The sequence below is a fragment of the Eublepharis macularius genome, chromosome 2 (assembly GCF_028583425.1).
Source record: "Eublepharis macularius isolate TG4126 chromosome 2, MPM_Emac_v1.0, whole genome shotgun sequence".
NCBI lineage: Eukaryota > Metazoa > Chordata > Lepidosauria > Squamata > Eublepharidae > Eublepharis > Eublepharis macularius.
In genome coordinates, this window is record NC_072791.1 from 158,162,676 (window position 1) to 158,186,325 (window position 23,650).

At 38.7% G+C, this 23,650-nt stretch overlaps 1 protein-coding gene across 1 annotated transcript in view; it reads left to right on the forward strand.

The window, feature by feature from the left end:
* ERCC3 (ERCC excision repair 3, TFIIH core complex helicase subunit) overlaps positions 1-23,650 on the forward strand; it is a 29,206-nt gene that overhangs the window by 3,224 nt on the left and 2,332 nt on the right. Inside the window, exons 4-13 of the mRNA XM_054972453.1 lie at positions 7,260-7,309; positions 8,802-8,937; positions 9,649-9,813; positions 11,601-11,805; positions 12,346-12,660; positions 13,820-14,004; positions 17,301-17,503; positions 19,157-19,253; positions 19,458-19,575; positions 23,524-23,642. Of these exons, the coding sequence (XP_054828428.1) occupies positions 7,260-7,309; positions 8,802-8,937; positions 9,649-9,813; positions 11,601-11,805; positions 12,346-12,660; positions 13,820-14,004; positions 17,301-17,503; positions 19,157-19,253; positions 19,458-19,575; positions 23,524-23,642 (1,593 nt within the window). The remainder of the gene's footprint in view (positions 1-7,259; positions 7,310-8,801; positions 8,938-9,648; positions 9,814-11,600; positions 11,806-12,345; positions 12,661-13,819; positions 14,005-17,300; positions 17,504-19,156; positions 19,254-19,457; positions 19,576-23,523; positions 23,643-23,650) is intronic.

Sequence of the window (23,650 nt, forward strand, 5' to 3'; positions counted from 1 at the left end):
AAATGTAACAACTGAAATGAATCTGATGTCATGGTTGAAGTTGGCCTAATTGATCTGTGTGCAAAGAAAACAGTTCTTTGAGAGTGATAGTGGCCTTCCAGCACAAACTAATAACCTCAAGGTCAAATAAAGTGATTCTTTGAGGGTGGCTTTCCAGCACCAACTAATATTCTCATGGTCAGAGAGAGCATTCCCAGGGGGAAATTATCATAGATGACTGAAAATGTGATAAGGGGCAGTCTCGGCAGAGAAATGCTACAGATTGGTGCAACATTTGCATTTTTTTTTGAAAAATTTTTATTGGGTTAGGATCAATTATTTTCACATTACAATCAATTCTCCCATTTCCCAATTTCTAACCCCCTCCCTTTCCCCCCCTTTTTGTTGACTTCCAACAGTTTTCCAACCCTTTGTCCCTTTTCCCTTACTCCTTTTAAGTTCCTCTATCTAACAAATGTATATTCTCCCTTTATTCTAAGCAATACTTCTTTAACTATTTTTAATACTCTGTACCCTAGCTGTGAGTCCTTATTTCCATATTGGATAGACAATTTATCCCATTTTTCATATTTCTAATTTCAAATATTTCTATAGATCATAAACCATATAAATCATACATTCATATAAATCAAACAATTTGACTTATACTCTGTGTTACTCATTCTATCTTCTTCTTTCTGTTTTAGTTATATTTAATTACATTAGTATTTCTATTCCCCTTCGATAGTAAATCTATATTACTGTCATTATATAATCAATCAACTTAACTCATATATATCTTCAAATAAACATATTCAGTTTGGTACATTATACAAATCTTACCAGAAAGAAAATATTATTAGTTAATCAGTCCTTATAATTAACCCTTATGGTTAGTTATTTTCTATCAATATTCTATTTGTTATTCTATATATATCAATCTAATAACCTAACTGCTTAGAGATTCACGTTTACCTCTTCTCCCCCCCGGTAAAGTCACCCCCCTCTACATTTTATTGTACTTCAATAGTTCTTAAACTGCCACAGTTCTCCTCCCACCTCCCATTTCTTCTCCAAATATTGTTTCAGCTTCTCCCAGTCTGTGTTAAACTGCCCTGAGTCCAGATTTCTCAGTTTTCTTGTCATCTTGTCCATTTCTGCCATATACAGCAATTTATAGATCCAATCTTCAATAGTTGGCACTTCTTGTACTTTCCATTTTTGCGCATACAAAATTCTAGCTGCTGCCGTCATGTAAAATATCAACGTCCTATGATGGGCTGGCAATCCCTCCATTCCCAAGTTTAGTAGCAGGAGTTCTGGGTTCTTATTTACTTGAAATTGCAAAATTTCACTCATTTCTCTTATTATTTCCCCCCAGTACTGCCTAGCTACCTCACACGACCACCACATATGATAGAGGGAGCCCTCGTGCTTCTTGCATTTCCAGCATTTATTAGAAGTGTTCAAATTCCCTAGCGCAATCTTCTTTGGTGTCATGTACCAACGATAGATCATTTTGTAAATGTTCTCTTTAATGCTAGTACATGTCGTTGTCTTCATTGTAGTCTTCCACAAGTATTCCCATGCCTCCATTGTTATTTCTTTGTTGAAATTTATAGCCCATTTCACCATTTGTGTTTTAACTATCTCATCCTCAGTATACCATTTCAACAGTACTTGGTATACCTTAGATATTCTTTTCTTGTCCTCTTTAAGAAGGGTCTGCTCTAGTTCCGAATTCTCTGTTCGTATACCTCCCTTTACAGAGTCCGAATTATATAAATCTCTAATCTGTCTGTACTGGAACCAGTCATAATAAGGTGATAGTTCCTCCTGCGTCTTTATTCTAAGTTTAGATGCTTCAGTTCTAGTTATTTCTTTGTAAGTTAAACATTGTTGCTCATTATCAACAGCTCTCGGATCTATCACCTCATATGGAACTACCCACAAAGGGGTTCCTTCTTGTAGATAAATTCTGTACTTCTTCCAGATTGTATATAAACTTCTCCGTATGTAAAGATGCAGGAACATCGAGTTCACCTTTACTTTATCGTGCCATAGGTATGCGTGCCATCCGAATATTTTTTTATATCTCTCTAGGGCTAGTAATTTCTTGTTCTTTAACGTCATCCGCTCTTTCAACCACACTAGGCAGATTGCGTCATGATAAAGTCTCAGATTGGGCAGTTGCATTCCGCCTCTTTCTTTTGCGTCTTGTAGAACTTTCATTTTCACTCGAGGCTTCTTGCCTGCCCATACAAAATCTGATATTTTCCTCTGCCATTTTTCGAATTGCTTAGAGTCTCTGATGATTGGTATTGTCTGTAGCAAAAACATTACTCTTGGTAACACATTCATCTTAACTGCTGCAATCCTTCCCAACCATGACAGATTCAACCTATTCCATTTAATCAGATCTCTCTCAATCTGAGTCCATAGTTTTTCATAGTTGTTTTTAAATAAGTCTATATTCTTTGCAGTCAGTTCGATTCCCAAATATTTCACCTTGCTTGTTACTTCACAGTCCGTTATTTCCGTTAACAATTGTTGTTTCTGCTTAGTCATATTTTTGCATAATATCTTTGACTTCTTTTTATTAATATAAAAACCTGCCAAGTCTCCAAACTCCTTAATCTTATCTATCACTTTTGGCATGTTCTCCAATGGGTCCTCTACAATTAACATTATATCATCCGCAAATGCTCTGACCTTGTATGAATAGTCCTTTATTTTTATTCCTCGAATTTCTTCATCTTGTCGTATTTGTATCATCAGGATCTCCAATACCAAAATGAACAACAGTGGAGACAACGGGCAACCTTGTCTTGTTCCTTTACTTATAGTCAATTTCTTAGTCGCTTCATCATTCACCACAATTGCTGCAGTCTGGTCTCTGTAAATTTCCTTAATTGCTCTGATGAATCTTTCTCCCAATTGTAGCTTTTCCATAGTGGCAAACATAAAGTCCCAGTTTAAATTGTCGAACGCCTTTTCAGCATCAACAAAGAAGAAACCAACCTCTTTGTCACAACGCTTGTCATAATATTCAATAGCATTAATCACTGTCCTTAAGTTGTCTCTGATTTGTCTGTCTGGCAAAAAGCCTGCTTGTTCCTCCTCTATGACTTCCGAGAGCCACCCCTTCAGTCTCTCCGCCAATATCTTCGCAAAGATTTTATAGTCGTTGTTAAGTAACGATATAGGTCTGTAGTTTTTCACATTGGTCAAGTCTTGGCCCTCTTTTGGGATCAATGATATATTCGCTTCACTCCAGGTATCTGGAATCCTTTGATCCCTTAGAACTCCATTAATCACCTCTTTTAGGAATGGTGCCAGTTCATTGGCCATTGTCTTATAAAATTTAGCCGTAAGTCCATCTGGCCCTGGCGCCTTTCCTAGATTTGCAGATTGTATTGCCTTACTTATTTCCTCATCCGTTACTTCACTGTTCAATTTATTTCTCCAAACTTCCGAGATTACTGGAAGCTTCGTTTTCTCCAAGTATGACGCTATTGATTCTTTATTTACCTCTTTCTTATTGTACAGCTTAGCATAAAATTTATAAAAGGCTCTACTAATGGTAGTCTGTTCCAAATACGTTTTATTGTCTTCACAAATTTTATTTATTATTTTCTTTTCCCTTCTCTTTTTCAATTGCCATGCCAGGTACTTCCCAGGTTTATTTGCGCCTTCAAACGCTTTCTGATTCAGTCTCTTAAGGTTCCACTCCAATTCTTTGTTACTCATTGCTGTTAACTGTTCTTGAAGTATTTTAATTTCCTGATATAATTTCTTTTTCCCTGGTCTCTTTTTTAACTGTATTTCTTTGGCTTTTATTTTCTCCTCAATTTCTTGTCTTTTCTCCTCTTTCTTTTTTCTTGCTCTACCATTTAAGTCCATTAGTATGCCCCTTATAACCACCTTATAAGCATCCCAAACTTTATCAGTTGGTACTTCTTTATTCACGTTGTATTGTATGAAGAACTTTGTCTCTCTTCTCAACATCTCCATATTCTCTCCTTCCTGTAGCAAGTCCTCATTTATTCTCCATGCTTTCTTTTTTCTCCTTTTCCCTAATTTCCACATAATTGGATTGTGATCTGAGCCTACCATCGGCATTATTTCTACCTCCTTAGTCCATAACGCTAAGTCTTTTGAGGCCCAGATCATATCAATTCTTGATAATGTAGAGTGCCTTGCAGAATAAAAAGTAAACTGTCTGCTTTTGGGATATTCTCTTCTCCATACATCTTCTAGAGTTTCCTGTTGTATCAACTCAAAAAAGAGCTTTGGTAATAGTCCTCTTTTCTTTTGTGCCGTTATTGTCTTTTTATCTAATTCCAAGTTTGTCACTCCATTGAAGTCTCCAGCAAGAATTATCTGGTCATATGAAAGATCGTCTAGTTGCTTCCTCAAATCCTCAAAGAAGCTTTCTTTTGCACCGTTCGGTGCATAAACTCCGACTACCAACACTCTCTTTAAATTCCAAATACATTCCACTGCTATAAATCTGGCTTCCACATCTTTCATTACAAATTTTGGCTGTAGCTCCTCTTTTATATACAACACCACTCCTCTTTTTTTCTTATTTGAGGCCGCTACAAATTCCTTGCCCAGTTTTCCCAATTTTAAATATTTTACATCCTGCTTTCGAATATGGGTCTCTTGCAAACAAACAATGTCACATTTTTGTTTTAATAGCCAGTGGAGGATGTTTTTTCTCTTATTCGGTGAATTTAGTCCATTTACATTCCAAGATAAAACTTTACACTCCATACTCATAGTCTTGTTGGTAAGTCTTTTTCATTGTCCCTTATAAATCGCTCCATCTCTCGCTCAGATCTAATGCGCTTTTTGGCCCCTCCAAATTCAAAGGACAAACCTTCTGGAAGCTCCCATCTGTACCTGATTTTCATGTCCTTCAACATCTGGATTAGCGCTTTATATTTTTTCCGATCTAGTAACACTGATCTGGGTAATTCCTTCATTATGATAATTGTCTTGCCATCAATCTCCAATGGGTCTTGAAACTGTTTAGTCACAATCTTCTCTTTCATGTTTCGTGTCGTAAATTGCACAATCACATCTCTTGGTAATTTCCTCTGGGTTGCAATTCTCGAGTTTACGCGATATGCCACATCAAGGATAGCCACAACTTCCTCCTCCTCCTTCCCCAGGTATTCAGCTAACACCTCAGTCATCTGTTCTTGCGCTGTCTTTCCTTCCACCTCCGGCAAGCCGCGAAATCTCAGCTGCTTCTCCATGTGCCTACTTTCCGCAACCGCCATTCTTCCCCTCATCAGTCTCATCTCTGTTTGTTGCGTGTCTGCTAGATTCTCCATCGCTCCTTCTACTGCTTTAACTCTCTGCTGCGTTCCTTGTAATTCGTTTTGTATTGTTTCCATACCTTTCTTCACTTCTGACAGCTCCGATTTTACTGTCTGTTTAACCTCTTTAATCAGCTCCAATTTCGTGTCTTTAAGTTCTTTAATCACTTCTAGAAGTTTTTTATCCAGGTTTTCTATTGCCGATTGCCACTCTTTTTTCGACATCGTGGGGCTTGCTTTAGCTCGCTCCCACGAGTCCGCTCTCTTCCTTAACTCCGTGGCGTAAGATTTAATACCTTTTTTGTTTCAAATGTCCCGGTCTTCTTGCATAAATTAATTTTTAAAGAGTCCAAAATGTCGGGCGTCTTTTCTCTATGGTCTCTCTATGATTTTGTAATCCAAAATGGCCTACTTCCTTTTCCGCCGAAGCCACGACCCTTCCCCTTTCAAAAATGGCGATTCCCTTCTTCCTGCCGTCCAGCAAGGGCCGCTTCTCTCCAGCCACTCTATTGTTATTACGCACTTCCTGTCTCCCGACTTCCCACAGCAGATCTCGCGATGGTATCTTTTTCTCACAGCTCCATGACCGCAAGTATTCAAAACAATAGTCCAGTTTCTTTAATAACTTCTTTAAACTTAGTCTCTTTTCAAATGCAACTCTTGCCGAGTCTTCCCCTCCTTTTCATTAACCTTTTGCAGTTTAAAAATCTACTTTTATTCCTCTCTGCTTTTATCAATCTGTCCCGTATCAGAAGATAGTGATCTTTACCTTCTCATTCACTTTTCTCGGGTTGTAATCACTGTTTCGATTTTGGCTTCTCCTCTCCACTTCTTCCCCCAATCGAAGCTTGGGTATGTAGGTCTTATGCCAGCCGAATTGGCCCCAGAACTGCCGCAGAGATTGTAGCCGACCTGTCGCAGGGTGGGACCTCAAGGATCGGGAGGGGACCCGTTGCGCAGAGCCCCCCCTCGTCCGAGATCTAACTCACCCTAGGGTCTTGAGCGTTCTTTGCCTGCTCTCCGCCTGAGAGCAGTCGGCCGCGGGCTATTTTTACCCCGCCGGCCGCTTAAAACGGCAGTCCGGTCAGCTCCGCAAATGGAGCTGCTTCAGACCTCCATAAATCCCAAACCGGAAGTCCCGGTGCAACATTTGCATTAATAGCACAGAAGCAAATTCTGTTACAAAAATTTTGCAGTAAATTATATTTGCCATTTGCTGGTGTGAACTTGAACCAGAATTCTGCAGAACTTTCTATTAAAAGAAGAAGAGCTGGTCTTGGTGATAGTTGAGGCGGAATCAGCATCCCATCAGAAACCCCTCCCATTTTGTATTGAGTGTTCTCTCTTCCAATGGGCTGGTATGTTAACATAAAACAGGGTTGAAATCCACAGCACCGTGACCAGTGAATTTGTGATGAATTTGCCTAAATGGATATAACCAAGAGACAAGTGAGAAACCCCCCATGGCATTTGTATTATCAAAACCAACTTTGGGGGAAGTTTGGGGTTTTAGTTTTATGCTTTGCCAGGAAACCTCCAGGCACAATCTTTCTATTCTGACTTCTTCCCTGGACTATTTACTTCCTATCTTACGGATCTTGTGAAATCAGTTAGTAATGTTTCTCTGAATGCATAGCTATGTGCATAGCAGTTAAGTAGTTGGGTTGTGAATTGGCATTTTGCTGGTTTGAATCTCACTACTACCATGCGCTCACTAGGGGCCTTGGATAAACCACTGCTCTCAGCCCCTTCTCCCTAGCTATATTGTGGGGATAATAATGATGACTGACTTTTTTCACTGCTCTTAGGGCACTAATCTATCTAAAAGAGCAGTATATAAGCACTGTTGTTGTTGTTGTTGTTGTTGTTGTTGTTGTTGTTGTTTTTGTTGTTAATCTGAACCAGTTCCTACCCAGTTTTACGTTTCTAATTAATATTTTCATTTTGTAGCTGTGTACTGTCAGCTATGGAAAGGTAAAGCTGGTCCTGAAGCATAATAGGTAAGCAGATACTCATACTTTTGAGCTGCAAGGAATATTTCCAAACCTATCACAGGTTTCTATTAGCTGATAGTTTTATTTTCATATACTCCCCACTTCCATCACTTTTTTAAAAAAAAAACACCCTTGGCAGCCTATTTCCTCTATTTATTTGCATTATTTATAGTCCACCTTTCTCACTTTGACTCAAGGAGGATTATATAATGTAAGTCAAATACAGTTAACAGGATGGGACATCCCATAAACAATGCAATAGGATTTGGATTGCAGAAATCTGTAACCAAGCAGAATTTCTATCTACAATTCTCCCAGTTCTTGCTCTCAGCTACTATAAAAAATGATGGTGGTTAAGGCTCTGCACTGGCAGGCCTAGATAAACAATGGAAGCAATTATTAGAAAAGAAGTGGACAAAGGCACTCCCCCCACCACCCACATACACTTAGGCGAGGCAGATTAAAGCTCTTCTGTGAAGGGGTAAATCAGCCCCCTAACCCATATTTATGAGACACTAGAAAAGTAGTGTTTTCACCCCTACAAAAGTTGCATTTGGTAGGAAATTTCTGTATCAAATCATCTGATAGAAGCCTGTATAAAATGGGGAATGGTAAAGGAGGCTGGTTTCTCTTTACTTGCCTAGGATATGTAGAACATTTTCTACCCTACATACATAAGCATAATCTGTTTATGTAAATTGTCATGGTTTTTGTACTACAAATTAATCATGGTAGATAGGCTAAGTGTGGGATATTAATTGTGAACTAACTCTAGCGCTTGTACATATTTCAGGCTTGTGCATGGAGCGTTTGTCTTCTTTTGCTAACATTTATTTAAATTTGAATCAGAAAAATTTCTAATTCAAATTTTCCCAGAAAACCCACATCACTGACTCTAATACATCCTTTTCCTGCCTACTATCCTGACACTGAACAAGAAAGGAAAACAGGACTTGCCATGAAGTTCTCTGTTTAGTTCAATACAGTGGCAGACCTTTGCCAAGAGACACGAACTCCCCCTCAGGCTCAACATTTGTTCAATGTCCTACATGTCTAGTGTAGGGGATTCCAACTTGTTCCTTATGTTTATCATCTATGTATTCCAGAAACAGACAGTTCTAGATTTCAGCAATGCCACTTGGGACACACTTGTTTTGAGTTTTTAAATTTGTATTATGGCAGTCATAGCTTTAGATTTTTTTTTAAGCTGCCCTTAAGGTTTGGGAGGGTTTCTTTTCTTATAGGGATGCACCTTCTCAGTTGGAAAAGGAGTTAACATTTTCCTGCCTGATATTCTGACACTAAACAGAAGATAACTTAAATGAAAGTCCACCTTCTCTATTTGTAACCATGCTGTCAGAATGACAGTCCAGGATAAACTGTAACATAGTGGTCACCATACCCGCCTAAGGGAAATTTGAAGTGTTAGGACAGCATTAAGTTGCCCAGGCAGGCTTTTTTAAAACCTATGGATTCTTCTTTCCTGTCTGCTTTCTAGGTATTTTGTAGAAAGTACTCATCCTGAAGTAATTCAGCAACTTCTCCAGGACTCGGTTATTAGAGACTGCCGGCTGAGAAATTCAGAGGGGGAAGAAACTGAACTCATCATGGAAACATTCACAAGTAAATCAGCTGTACGTTGGAATTGTGGATCACCACTTTAATACTGACTTTTTTTTACTGCCAGTGTCAAATTAGCGTCATTGGGAGATCCATGAATGGATTTCCTGTGAATTTTTAATGATCAGTACTAGCTAGGGATGGGAGGGATTTGGATTGGGGAAGGAATTTTAATCCTTTTTCTTTCCCTGTTTTGCTCACTCATTTTCCCCTCCAGGAGCAGTTATTTGCCCCACAGAAGAAAATGTACAGAAAATTGTATGGCCTATATGTTTTTGTCTGTGGGACAAAGGCCTGAGGTTGTGAAAATGGTACAGATAAAGGAATTCTCCTAATTAAAAAGCAACCCTCCCACGCAGTATAGCCTAATTGTGTCCCACTGCTCTCTCTGCACTGCTACTGTTTAAAAAAAAAAACTATAAAGTTCTTCTGATACCTAATCTAGTATATCCTGTAAGCAGTAGACGGCAAAGGATTTGTGTGTGTCATGTCCATTTTGGTATTTTTCCTTGCCAAACACGCTCTTTTTGAGTTTCCCTGTGCAGCTGAACCGTTAGAACTATCAGCAGAGTGATGTTTATTTTATAGTTTGTATACCAATTTGTGTACACTCACTTCAAATAAGACTTCTTCACATGGTTGTCAGCTCCCATGGCTTATCCCTAGTAGAACTTTAGCCCCTTTCTTGCTGCACTGTTTGCTAGCCTTTTGAATTTCTGTTCTAGATTTCCAGGTCCAGTGAAGGGGGCAGTGGTCCTTCAACTTCACAAAGAACAGATGCTCAGAGTAAATCAGATGTCCCTGCCGACTTATTTCAGTTCTATGAACAAATGGACAAGGATGAAGAGGAAGAGGAGGAAACCCAGACTGTATCATTTGAAGTGAAGCAGGTAAAACACATTCATTGATAATTCAAATCATAGAATGTCATTGTCCCACTATATATCATGTTGGTCAGGTCCCACCTGGAGTATTGTGTGCAGTGTTGGAGGCCTCATTCCAAAAAGGATGTGGACAAATTGGAATGGGTGCAGAGGAGAGCAACCAGGATAATCAGGGGCCTGGAGACCAAGCCCTACAAGGAAAGACTGAGGGACTTGGAACTGTTCAGTTTGGAGAAGAGGAGGTCGAGGAGAGACATGGTTGCTCTCTTTAAGTATTTAAAAGGCTGTCACTTAGGGGAAGGGAAGGAGCTGTTCCTGTTGGCAACAGAGCATAGGATTCAAAACAACAACTTTAAACTACAGGAAGGAAGGTACCAGAAGTTCTTCATGTTAAGAGTAATTCAACTGTGGAATCGGCAGCCTAGAGGTGTGGTGGGTTCTCCTTCATTGGCAGTCTTCAAGGAGTAGCTGGACAAATACTTCAGGATTCTTTAGGCTGCTCCTGTGTTGGGTAGGGGGTTGGACTAGATGGTCTGTCAGGCCTTTTCCAGTTGTGTGATTCCTTCACTGATATATGTTCTCCTCACAGCTATGCTTCAGACATAATGGCAAAACATGTTTTGTTCTGATGTGAAGAAGCCTGTGGGGGGATCCTTCAACTCACGTGTTCCTTCACGCCTATGTAGTGGCTTTAATGAAAGAGTTCAGTGTCCATAGCATACATCATGTTGTTACATTTTGTCCCTTCAAGCCAAAATTTCAAATTCTGGTTTGATCTTTGTTTATCGGAAAGAAAGCAAATTGTAGTTTGCATTTCTGACAACTAATAACAAACTGGTTTGTCATAGAAACAGAAGCCAGAGGAGGGGTTGAGCACATGGCTTCAAGAATTGGTCAGGAACGTTCATGGTTTGTGGTCATGTCTGAACCATGCCTTTGTATGCTGAATATAAATTAATTCATTGTTAAATGGCAAAATTGGGAGGAAAGGCAGCATGGTATAGCCCAACCTTGTCAGATCTTGGAAGCTAAATAGGGTGAGAACTTGGAGGGGTGACCACCAAAGTAGTCTCTTGGTATCAACACAAATTCCATTATGCCAGAATTGGGTTATCTTAATTTCTTTAGGCCACAGCAGAATTTCCAGTAATTCCTGTAAATCACTGAGACCAAAGCTATCTTAAATATGACTTCTATTGTAGCATGAACGTTTGTGGTCAATAGCATACTTCAGAGCTGACATGAAGGAAAAGTGAGACCATTTAGCACAGAGACTATCCAGTTTAATAAGAAGAGGTATGTTTAGTATTTAACTCCTTCAATGAACAAGGTTAACAGGAGGAAGGTATGTGTGGCTGTGTGTGCCATCAGGAAGACACAGACTAGATAAATTCTGGAAATAACCCACAATGATTTCACTGAATATGATCTTTCTTAGAGAATCATTCATGCAACTTACTGTGCATATTGTTAGCTGGAGTGTTATGAAAATAATATATACAAGAGCATGAATTGAAAGCATTAATCTAATAGATGAACCATGAAAGTTATTGGGACATAAGCATGCATAAACTCTCTCCAAAACAAGCAAAACATTATTTTATCTGTGAATAATATCCTGTTCTGTAGCATTTCTGTACGATTCTCTTTTGAAATTCTTTCTTTTAAATACAGCAAAATGTCATTCTTCTCTTTCTCCTTCCAGGAAGATTGCAATACTTCCCTAAAGTCCTAATCAACACAGGAGTAGGAAAATGTCAAAAATACAGTTTTTCTGCCCCTTTTTTCTTTAGGAAATGATTGAAGAACTTCAGAAGCGTTGCATTCAGCTGGAGTACCCACTATTAGCAGAGTATGACTTCAGAAATGATTCTGTGAATCCTGATATCAATATAGACTTGAAACCCACAGCTGTTCTACGACCATACCAGGAAAAGAGCTTGAGAAAAATGTTTGGGAATGGCCGCGCTAGATCTGGTGTTATTGTCTTGCCCTGTGGTGAGTTGGTAGGATTTAAGCCAAGAATTCTTTTCTCAAGACTTGCACTGCCAGTCTGATGCATACTTTGGCTGCCAGTATTCTCCAGTAAACGTAGTGGGATTTATTTCTGGTACAGATGCTTACAATTGCAAGGGCAATGGGTAATAACAGGGATTATTTTGCTGGAGGCAAGGAAGTTAATGGTGATGCTTAAAGCTATGTATTTGTTATACTTGTATCACAATTTTCATCCCAAGCAGCTCTTCATATGGTTCCTAAGTGGTCTCCCATCTTGTTGCTGCCTTGTTTGCTCTGAGCACTCTCCAGTAGATTTTCTAAGCTCTTTCACATGCGTGTGACAAAACATTAATCAGGAGTGACTTTGTACGATCTTTACTTCTGTAGTAAGCATCTTCTTGGGTAGGGTGCTCCTGAATAGCTTAGTGTGCTTTGTCTGTGTATTTGTTGGGGGGATTTTGTGTGTATGTGCCTTTTTTCTCTTTGCCCTATGAGTGATAATATAGATTTTTGATGATTGCTTGTTCCTGTTCCTCACAGGTGCAGGCAAGTCACTTGTAGGAGTAACAGCTGCTTGTACAGTCCGCAAGCGGTGCCTGGTGCTTGGCAACTCTGCGGTTTCTGTGGAACAGTGGAAAGCCCAGTTCAAAATGTGGTCCACCATAGATGATAGCCAAATCTGTCGTTTTACTTCAGATGCCAAAGACAAGCCAATTGGCTGTTCTATTGCTATCAGCACCTACTCCATGTTGGGACACACAACAAAGAGGTCATGGGAAGCAGAGAAAGTAATGGAATGGTTGAAGAGTCAAGAATGGGGCCTTATGATTCTTGATGAAGTACATACCATACCTGGTAAAGAAACCATATTCACATCTCTCAACAATGCCTCCTGCTCTCTATCACATCCAACATTAGTGATGTACATAATTCCTGATGATTTTATTCTGCAGTGATGATCTTGGCTGAAATGATGGTGCATAATGCTTAAAACAATGCATTTTTAAAGTCATAATATTGGCGTAGGATTTTAACATGAATGCTACTTTCCAAGATCTCTCAAAAACAAGTAAAACATATTTCTTATGTTGCTTAGTACTTAATAATGATGGCTGTGATTCTTCTAATTCACTAGTGGTGAAAGAAAACACCTAAAATGCTTCAGCGTATAGAAGTTTGGGTTTGCATATGGGTTTGGACAGTGAGCTCATTACTTGCTCAAAACCTTGCACTTTGTCATTCAGCCTCAGGATTCCATCTATAAAATAAGAATAACCTTGTAAATCTTCCAATTGAAACTATGAATGAGGTCCCCAAATCACCTTGAATAAAAGATTGTTTTATTTTGAACAATATGGTATACATTTATGTTTACTGTTTTATACCCAGATGGCATGGAAAATATTTTTAATTTTGAGGTAGATATTTAAGTATGATTTTTAAAAGATATCCTGACAGTGGCTTGTATCTTGCCCCTCTACTCAGCAAAATTTGAACTAGGGAGTTTTTCTCTTACGGAAGTGGATCTTCTGCCAGAGGGAGAGCTGCTTCCATCAGAGGAAAGCGCCCTACATTGGAACAAGTCTTCAGACTTTCCTGAGTGGGAAGCAGTAGGATAGAAGCCCAAATGATCCTGTGTATTTTATTTGGATGCCTGTTCCTCTGAGGTCAGATAAGTGTGCATAAATCTGAAGCTTGAGGTTATAAGTAGGATAGATTTAATTTACACTTTGTAGATTGTTAATTTTGTTTGTTAATTTCCTTTGAGATTGAAAAACAAGAGAGGGCTTCCATGGGCTTAATTAATATTTGTAGAGCCTTATAAAATACATCAGAGGCACATTAAGTTCATCTACTATGACATAGGGGTCCAATCTGTTTGGATTCTCTGCATAAGGGCTAATTTGGTTATGCCTCCTAACATAAATGAAGCTCATTGAACTCTCATTAGAATATCTTTTTCAGTATCCCTTTTAGAAGCCAAATCATAATCTGTTCTTGTGTGATTCTTTAGCAAAAATGTTCAGACGTGTACTCACCATTGTACAAGCCCATTGCAAGCTTGGACTGACAGCTACCCTCGTCAGAGAAGATGACAAAATTGTAGACTTGAATTTCCTCATTGGGCCTAAATTGTATGAAGCCAACTGGATGGAGCTACAAAATAATGGCTATATTGCTAAAGTCCAGTGTGCTGAGGTAATAAATGCTATGCTTGTTGTCAGTGTTGTTGCTCTTCCTCAGCTGCTGAATGTTTAGAGAATTCTCAGATCCTTCAGAAATGGTCTTACTCAGCTGTACATGAATTTAGAAATTATTGCATTTAGAAACCATTTCTCTGAATTCAAATCTTTGAAAACACGTTTTTTTAAAAAAAAGAGCTATTCTAGTAATACAAAATGCTTTTTTTTAATCTCAAGGGAGGGAGGAGTACTTCAGTGACATTTAGTGTAATGTCAAACCAACGAACAGATGAATCATGGCAATAATTGTACAGGAGCTTTCATTGCTAGTTCTTCAAGTTTTCTCTAGCTAGTCAACCAAGGGCAAAACAGAAATTTCTTTCCCAACCTGTCATTAATTTACAATGAGAGGCCTTTCCAGCTGATCCAGAGGAGTTAGCCGTGTTAGTCTGTAGTAGCAAAATAAAAAAGAGTCCAGTAGCACCTTTAAGACTAACCAATTTTATTATAGCATAAGAGAAGAGAACTTGATTCTCGAAAGCTTATGCTATAATAAAATTGGTTAGTCTTAAAGGTGCTACTGGACTCTTTTTTACTTTCCAGCTGAGTATCAATACCTCCTTCCCTCCATTTTTATTTGAGCAAGGGTTTGCTAAACTCAGGTCAGAACTTAACCTTTTCCGCCAGGCCTAGAGCATATAAAGTGATTTATAGACTCTTGAGCATTAATAAAGCTACCTTCAATTCTTAATTGGAGAAAATGGCCTATATATGTTTACTTTTTTTTAAACTCATACAGTAACTGTGCTATCAAATTTCATACTGAAGTAGTCTGTACTAGAGAGTGCTCCATGGAGCTGCAGCTTCAACGAAACTTAATTTGAGTTCATACCTTTCTCTATAACTCACTTTCAAGGCAAGGGAAAGATAACTAGAAGACCACATTCATAGAGGACAAATAATTTATCAAGTGAGTCTTTATCTTAATTTCCTGAATGCAAGCAGCAGAGTTCTTTGCAGGGGGCTTCTAAGAATGGATACACAGGTTCAGTCCAGTAAATTATAAGAACTCAGTCTTTGCTGAACTGGCCTTGTTTGGTGCATCGATTTTTCTTAATTTTTAAAAGGGCTGGTTCTGGAAGCCTTTACCATGGTCTGTGATGTTATTGGGGGAAAACGATGTTTATTCCTGCAAAATTTAAAATCAGGAGGTTGTCATTTCCTCAAACTTTAGTTTAAACAGAGTGTTTCCTAACATTAAATCTATTACTTCTTGAAAATATGGTGAGCTGGATCCAAGGTTTCTGTGGACAGGGTTGAGTTTCTATGAGCAGTTTTTAGCACCTTCCCATTCTCATAGTAGTTTTCTGTGTCCCCACTCCATCACAGTAAACCACCCAAAACAGTAAGCTGAATAACATGGCAAGAGGTGGAGGATGAAACAAGATGAAGGCATTTGCTGAAATAGCCTCCTCCTCATGCATAAGTGGTGAATTAAAAATCTTGCGCAAGTGTGGAGGAGGGACTTAGTGGATTGCCCTTCTTGATACAACCCCCATTATGATGTATTGTTCAAGAGGGTTCTCCCTACCCTCAGCCATGGATTTTCATATGATCTGATTGATTGCTAGGAAAAGGCCCTAACAGTTTCTTTTGTGAGCTCACCCTCTTTTGTGAAGCATGGATCTCTGATCCTGGTAAAAATTAAGGTAATACTAAGAATTTTTTACAAATAAAACCAGAGCATATCCAACTGGAAATTCTACTCTGGAAGCTTTCAGGTGATTATACAGTTTTCTTTTTTTAATCTAATGTACTGCAATGTGTCTGTTATCTATACAGACGCATGTTATTTGCATGCTGGACTTACTACAAAATAATGAAAAATTAATTGGCTGATGTGTGGGGATGATAAATTTTGTTCTGACATTTGAAGAATAGCTGGATATCTTTTTAGCGTTTACACTGACTTTCAGATATGCACTTCTGAAATATACTTTGCATGAAATCTACTCTAAGCAAGTTGGGTTGGTCAGTGGATGGCCTAGGCCAGCCCAATCTCACTAGTTATCAGAAGCTAAGTAGGATTGGTTCTGGTTAGTATTTAGATGGGAGACCAAGCAAGTCTGAGTTACTATGCAGTGGCAGGTAAACACCTCTGTTAATCTCTTGCCTTGAAAACTTGATGGGGTCTCCATAAGCCCACTGCAACATGACTGCACTTTACAAACAAAATAATGAATCCGCTCCTGAACACTCAATTCATCCCAGTGACAGCAGAGGTCAGTGTTTGTTTTGTGATCAGATAGGCCCTGTTTAGTGCATGTTACTTGGATCTGCTCTGATTTATTTAACATTTATGGGATTGAAGGCAGGAATGGCTGCACATTTGCACGGTCTGTAATATTAGTAACATGAATTATCATTACCTTATAGTATGATAGGCTTATGCCTAAAAGCTGTAAGAGATTTGGTTATCAGAAAAATTAGATAATCTGAAAATATCTGCTTGGAGAGATAGGATTGCGTCCCCAAGATCTTTTCGTTATGGAAAGCTGTCATAAAACCCTATTGTCAGTTAAGCTTTGATACTTCTTGAATACTTTTCTGAATTAAAGTTGGGGGTACACTTGCCTTAGTGTGTTTAAAACAAGAATTATCAAGCAATGTGGGCCATATCTCCTTTTCTGCTTCTTTGTTGGAAGATTGTGTTTCATTTCTTCATCTCTTTGTTCTGACAATGGGAACTAGTCCTGTTCTTGAAGTGGTTGTAGAATCCTGCAAAAAATCATTTCACACCTGAATCAAGATGGAAGGGAGGACAGGGTAGGAACTGCCAGTTGCACTGCACCTAACATTCCACTGAGAGGCCCCCCCCCCAATTTTTTTTATGCCAGCATTGCCTTGCAATTGGCAAGGATCCACTTACTATTGCATATAGTAGGAATTGCCCAGCTCTGCTCCACTCATCTCACACATGTGTTACAACGTACTTGCTCACAAGCACATTGTGAGATATATATGCTCTGATTAACTATAAAAAGGTGATCAAGCTGCTCGTGTAACTTTGTGTGATGAACTTCAGCTTCTGGTCTATTGGCCATTGTGAATATTTCTCCCTTTTCAGGTTATTTTTAAGGAATTTAAATCCCAGCATCCTCCCTGCAAGTATAAACACTGCATAATTCATTCAGAGTATTTCATACATTACATACTAGACTTTTATCACCTGTGTAGTATTCTTCTGGATTCTTACTGAAATACTGAAATCTAATTGTGTGTGTGTTTGTGTATTTTTAAATATTATCTTAGGTTTGGTGTCCAATGTCTCCTGAGTTCTACAGAGAATATGTAGCTATTAAAACAAAGAAGCGGATTCTGCTATATACTATGAACCCAAACAAATTCAGAGCTTGCCAGTTCCTGATTAAGTTTCATGAACGAAGGAATGACAAGATTATCGTCTTTGCAGACAACGTCTTTGCTCTGAAGGAGTATGCAGTTAGGCTGGGCAAGTGAGTACTGATGAATGAAGGACAGCTGTGTCAACCTCAGAGTGAAAGAACCTCTCCACAATATGTCACTTTGGATTTTTAAACTCTTTAATCTGCTTGTATTTATATTCACATTAAAATACAGGACTTTAATGTCTACTTTATAATTAGTGGAGGGCTGAGGGTTCACTGCTGTCTCTAGAACACATAGTCTACTCTAGGGTTGCTTCAGAGGGAATGCATTTCATACACTGGGAGAATTTTCATGTAGAAACAAGAATGCAACCTGTGTGTAGATGGTTTCACAGGTATTTATTTTGCTGGTTGTAAAGTCACAGTTAACTGAAAATTCCTACAGCAAGTATGCACAGTGCTATAGTGAATGTAACTGTAACACAAAACAATGAACATTTATGATTTCCCCCCATACAAAAATCTAGTGAGCTTAGCCTGCATTGATGATAATGATACCTGTACATTTCTGGTCTACATAAAAATTCACCATGCTGTTCAAAAATTGTATTTGGAACTTAAATGTTCCTGTCATGTCTCAGTAGTAATTTGAAATAATTGTTTAAAATTGGCACACAGTATGCCCTTGCACAGCTGATTCCCACAGTGTATTAGGGGATTCATTTGTTGTATAAAAATATTATGTCGTGCAGTAGGACATAATGGAGTAGTTTCCAGAAATAGTTTAGAGATGTGTTCACATCTTGGGTCAATTTTTTTTAAAGTAAAAGTATAACCTATAGTACTTTCAGATAGTTGAATTTCAAGTTGTATATAAAAGAAAAATGTTGTTCATGTAAGAACAATGGTAAAGCAGCAAGTGAAAACGGCAAATTCATGGAAAGGAATTGAAAATAAAATGACTGGTCTTGCAGTGCCCTTGTATAGATCTATAGTGCAGCAGTTTCAGTGCTGCAGGAATGCAATATCCGGATGACCAAAGAGCTTGGCTTTTGTTAAGACATAGGTTGCCTACACTGATCATCTTCTGACAAGACTTTGGATTTTGAGAGCAGATTTTTGTAGTCATCATCTAGATTGTCTCATTAATATAAACCATAGCACTCTCTTGAACTATGTTTCTCCCTCTAAACTGTTCAAGCATCTGGGCAAAATGCTGTAAGGGGAGCAGGGATAATACGTTGACTTGAGTGCTAATTTATTATTTGTATGTAGGGATTTGTAGCTTCCAGCATGAGAATAAAAGAATTGAATCCAAAAGGAATTTTGGTGCACAAGTACATGAGTGGAAAGGAGGAAGGAGAATACAGCTGTTAATGTGCTAGCTCAGTAGATTTAAGCAAAGAAAACACCTTTTTTATTTTAACAGCTGCTTCCATCCTTTCATGTGGGATTACCAGATATATTCAGCCCACTGATCTATTGAGTCAGGAGGCATACATCAAACGAATAATGTTTACAATTGTCAGGATTTATTTCTGTGGAAGGGGTATCTGACAGAATAGGTTTGTCCCCAGTTGGGTGGATCCACAAAAGAGTTAAGTACAGATGCTAAAAAGAAGCGATAGTGTTGAGTTTTTCACATAAAACAAAACATATGTGAAATGGATAATTTTTAAATTTGTGCTGTTTTTGAGACTGTTTAACATACTTTTATACATATTTGTCACTCTTATTTCTGTCCTTCTTTCTCTGTTTTAGACCTTATATATATGGACCTACAGCCCAGGGGGAAAGGATGCAGATCTTGCAAAATTTCAAACACAATCCCAAAATCAATACCATCTTCATTTCCAAGGTAATAAAAGACATTCTTGCTTATAATCAAATTGGCTTGAAATGTTACACTGATTGTTTTGAACACCCTCAAAAAATTGCTTTGACTCACTGTAACATTGATGCATTTTTTCATTAGAGTCCATAAGCATATGTGACTCATTCAAACATATTTGAGTAACGTGGGAGAATGGCCTGTTGCTTAGAGGTTGCTTTTGTATTGTAGGTGGGTGACACATCCTTTGATCTACCAGAGGCCAATGTTCTGATCCAGATTTCATCTCATGGTGGGTCTCGAAGACAGGAGGCTCAAAGATTGGGACGAGTCCTCAGAGCCAAAAAAGGTAAATAAAGTCATATGCCTAGGCTGCCTTGAATTTTAACTGAACGCTCAAGCATGAAAGTAACAGAAGTCAACTCATGTAGCCAACTAAGCATGTGCAATTTGCCATTGTCCTGGTTTATTACTATCAGCTCAAGGTCACAGGTTAAAACAAAATTCAAGAGTAGTTTCAAAAAGTGTTTCGGTAGGGGGCCATCTTTTCCTTTCCCCTTCCTGCTTAATTACTCTTCATATGACACTTAGGATTAGCATTTGGTATGTCTTTAAACAGCACACTTTAGCAGACCTTATTCTTAAAAGGCTGTGTTTTAATTGTTCTTGTTGAACTTCCAAGGCAGCTGTTTCACTTCTGTCTCTTGTTACTATGATTGTTATATGTGGTTTGGGGCTTGGAGGAACATACTTTCTATACTTTCTTGCTCCATTGCTATAAAGGAATCAAACTGATCTGTGTTGCATCCGGACACCTTGGCTAGTAAAGAGTTATGATACACCACTGAAAATAGTGAACATTTTGATCAAAGTGCCCAATTGTACTTTTAAGTTGTCCAGGAGGAGGCCTCTGCAATTGTGTGTTTCTTGGGTGAATGTTTCCAAATAGGATTTCCCTGATCATGAATCTCCTTGGTTAGCACAATACTCTGTCATGTTCCCTGCCAGCCCTAAGGTGACAAAAGTGAATAGTTTGGAAAAGATTGTTCAGAGAGATAAGATAATGAATATAGAACTGTGCACAAAATCCTCCAAATGCAGAGATCAAGGAACAAATCAATAATGCTAGATTTGGTGGTAGGTGAAAAATGTGTGTATCTGGCGGGTTGATGTATATTTTGTGTAGTTCTGAAACTATTTTTGTGGAAAGGAATGCAAGGGATGTATGTAATACTGGGAAGGAGGAAGTAAAATATCAGATTAGTTGTTGTAGATTATTTTGTTAGTCTGGTTTTTTTCAGGACTAGAAACCATGCCCTATTCATTCTTAAACTCTCTTCTTTCCTGTTGAAATTGTGCTTATGCTTATTCATAAGCTTATGCTTATGAATTTCAATGGCTTCCCTGTGAAATCTGACGAAGTAGTTGGATGTGTTGTCCAGTATTTTAGCGTCCTGGAATAAGATACTGTGTCCTATTTGAGTTAGGCAAAATCAGTCCTCTGCAACTCAATCCACAGAACATACTCGGCAGTTTTGATGTTGTATCCCTTTTTACTAAGGTTCCGGTAAAAGACACAATCGCACTTATTAATCAGATTTTTCCAGAGGATGTAACAGCCTTATTCCACCATTGTCTGACAACCAGTTATTTCCAATGGGATAACGAATTCTATGAACAGATGGATGGGGTGGCTGGCCATGGGAAGCCCTCTCAGCCCAGTTATAGCAAACTTCTACGTGGAACATTTTGAAAAAAACAGTTTTAGAATCAGCACCCCACAAATCTACAGCCTGGTTGTTCGTGGATGATACCTTTATTATTTGGAGCTATGGTGAGGAAGAATTGATGGAGTTTTTAAACCACCTCAACAATATCCACTCGAACATACAATTCCCCATGGAAAAAGAAATAGAGGGTAAACTCCCATTTCTAGATACCTTGGTCATCCGCAAAGCAAACTTTCAGTTAGGTCACAAGGTCTACAGGAAACGAACGGATTGGTACTTACATAAAAACTCCAATCACCACCCATGACAGAAAAGAAGCATAATAAAAACATTAGTAGACTGTGCAAGACGGATATGTGAACCGCACTTTCTCAACAAGGAAATTAATCATCTAAACCACGCAGTTCAAGCAAATGGCTACTCCAGAAATGAAATCATAAGAGCAATTAAACCAAGGATAAATCAAACAACTAAGGAAAAACAGTCCCCCACAGGAAAAGTGTTTTTGCCATATATCAAAGGAATCACTGATCAGTTGGGAAAACTTATGCAAAAGCACAACCTACAAACAGTATTCAGACCCACCAGAAAAATACAACAGATGCTACAGTCAGCAAAAGACAGTAGAGACCACCTCACCTCTGTAGTATACTGCATATCCTGCAGCTGTGGACAAGTTTACATCGGGACCACACAACATAGCATCCAGACAAGAATAAAAGAACATGAAAGACACTGCAGACTTGGCCAACCTGAAAAATCAGCAGTAGCTGAACATAGCCTGACTCAAACAGGACACAGTATCTTACTCCAGGACACTAAAATACTGGACAACACATCCAACTACTTAGTCAGATTGCACAGGGAAGCCATTGAAATTCATAAGCATAAGAAGAGAGTTTAAGAATGAATAGGGCATGGTTTCCAGTCCTGATAAACACCAGACTAACAAAGTACTCTACATCTTACAATAGCCCTGCAGAGAAGATTAGCATATCAAGCACCAATCCATATGCAAAAGAACCTCCTCAGGATACAGTGAAGCTTCCCCCCATTAGCAATGCACACCCTGGGAAACTCTTACAGGATGACTTAGCCCAAACCCACCTTCCTGAGTAGATATAAATTACCTGCTAACATCTTCTCCACACATTGACACTGAGAGATCTCTGTCTTTTGTGCTACACTTCTGAAGATGCCAGTCACAGCTGCTGGCGAAACATCAGGAACTACAATGCCAAGACCATGGCTATACAGCCCGGAAAATCTACAACTAACGTTCTCCGGCCGTGAAAGCCTTCAACAACATATAGAATATCAGATGTTTAAGCACAGGAAATTGGATTCAGACATCACCTTTCATTGATGAAAAACCAAGTAGAAGGGGTGTAATTTTTCACCAGTTCCCTCCTCCCTCTACCGACATGCTGCTTTGCCTCCCAAACTGTCCTAAGAGTCTTCTGTCCTACAGGAACAGCATTTTCTGGAGTTCAGCAGGCTGTAGCAGGAAGGGAAAACTGGAGGAAATTCCATTTTTTTAGTGGAACTCCACTGGCAGCTGTTTGGATCCAGGCAAAGAAAGGGACTGCATGGAGTGAAAGATTCATACTCATTGCTGCACCACACCTAAGGCTTTGCAAATTTCCTTTGGCTTGTTAAATTTCTTCATTGTAACCATATAAGCTGGCAATATGTTCTTTTTTTCTTCCCTTCAAATTATTCTTATTTTCAGTGTGCTTGTGAGGGGGAAATACAATGTAAGAACATCTTCATGAGTGTTTCTAACACCAAATTGCCAGATTTTAATACTTGTAGTATTAACTGTATATGTCTAAATTGCTTTCAGCCTACTTAGTCTTACTAAATGAATTCCAACTGTGTATTGATGTTGGTTTTACATCTTGGATGTACCACTTGTCCTCCTGTTGCCTTAGTGATATGTTCTTTATACTGTGCCAAACAAAGTAATTAATGTGTCTGGGCTATATATATGCTGTCTGATGTGAGATATTCTGCTTTGCAGTATATGTGGGATCAGCTGGAATCCACAAGTATTGCAGAGTTGCATAGAATGTGGCAGGAAGCTGGTTCCTGCCAAGCTTTCTGAGATACATAGATGCTTTAAACTGAAATAGGAAATCGATTGGCACACACTTATCTGAGATTGTTTTCCATTCCCAGGCTGCAGCCTTTGAATGTGCAGAAGTGCAGCAGCTGGCAATAAGTTGGAATCACAGCTCATAGTTTAGAAACTTATAATACAGCATGTCCTATAAATGCAGAGCATAGCAATGATACTCTTTTGAAAAATATAAACCAACATCATATATTTTGTTTTCCAAAAGTTGGGCAAATCTGTTACTGGCTGGAGTGTGAAGGCAATAGTGTTGATAGGCAGAAGCCAATGCTTCAGGACAGGAGCAAGCTGAAACAACATAAAACTAATTTACTTAGTCATCAGTATATTTGGATTGTGACCATTCATTTTAAATGTCTACTTGTGAAGAAGTCATCTCTTTTGACTCTCTTGTATGTGTGCTAAGCTTCCAATATTACTTTTTTTGTAGGGATGGTTGCAGAGGAGTACAATGCCTTCTTTTATTCTCTGGTTTCCCAGGACACACAGGAAATGGCATACTCAACCAAACGGCAGAGGTTTCTAGTAGACCAAGGCTACAGCTTTAAGGTAATTTT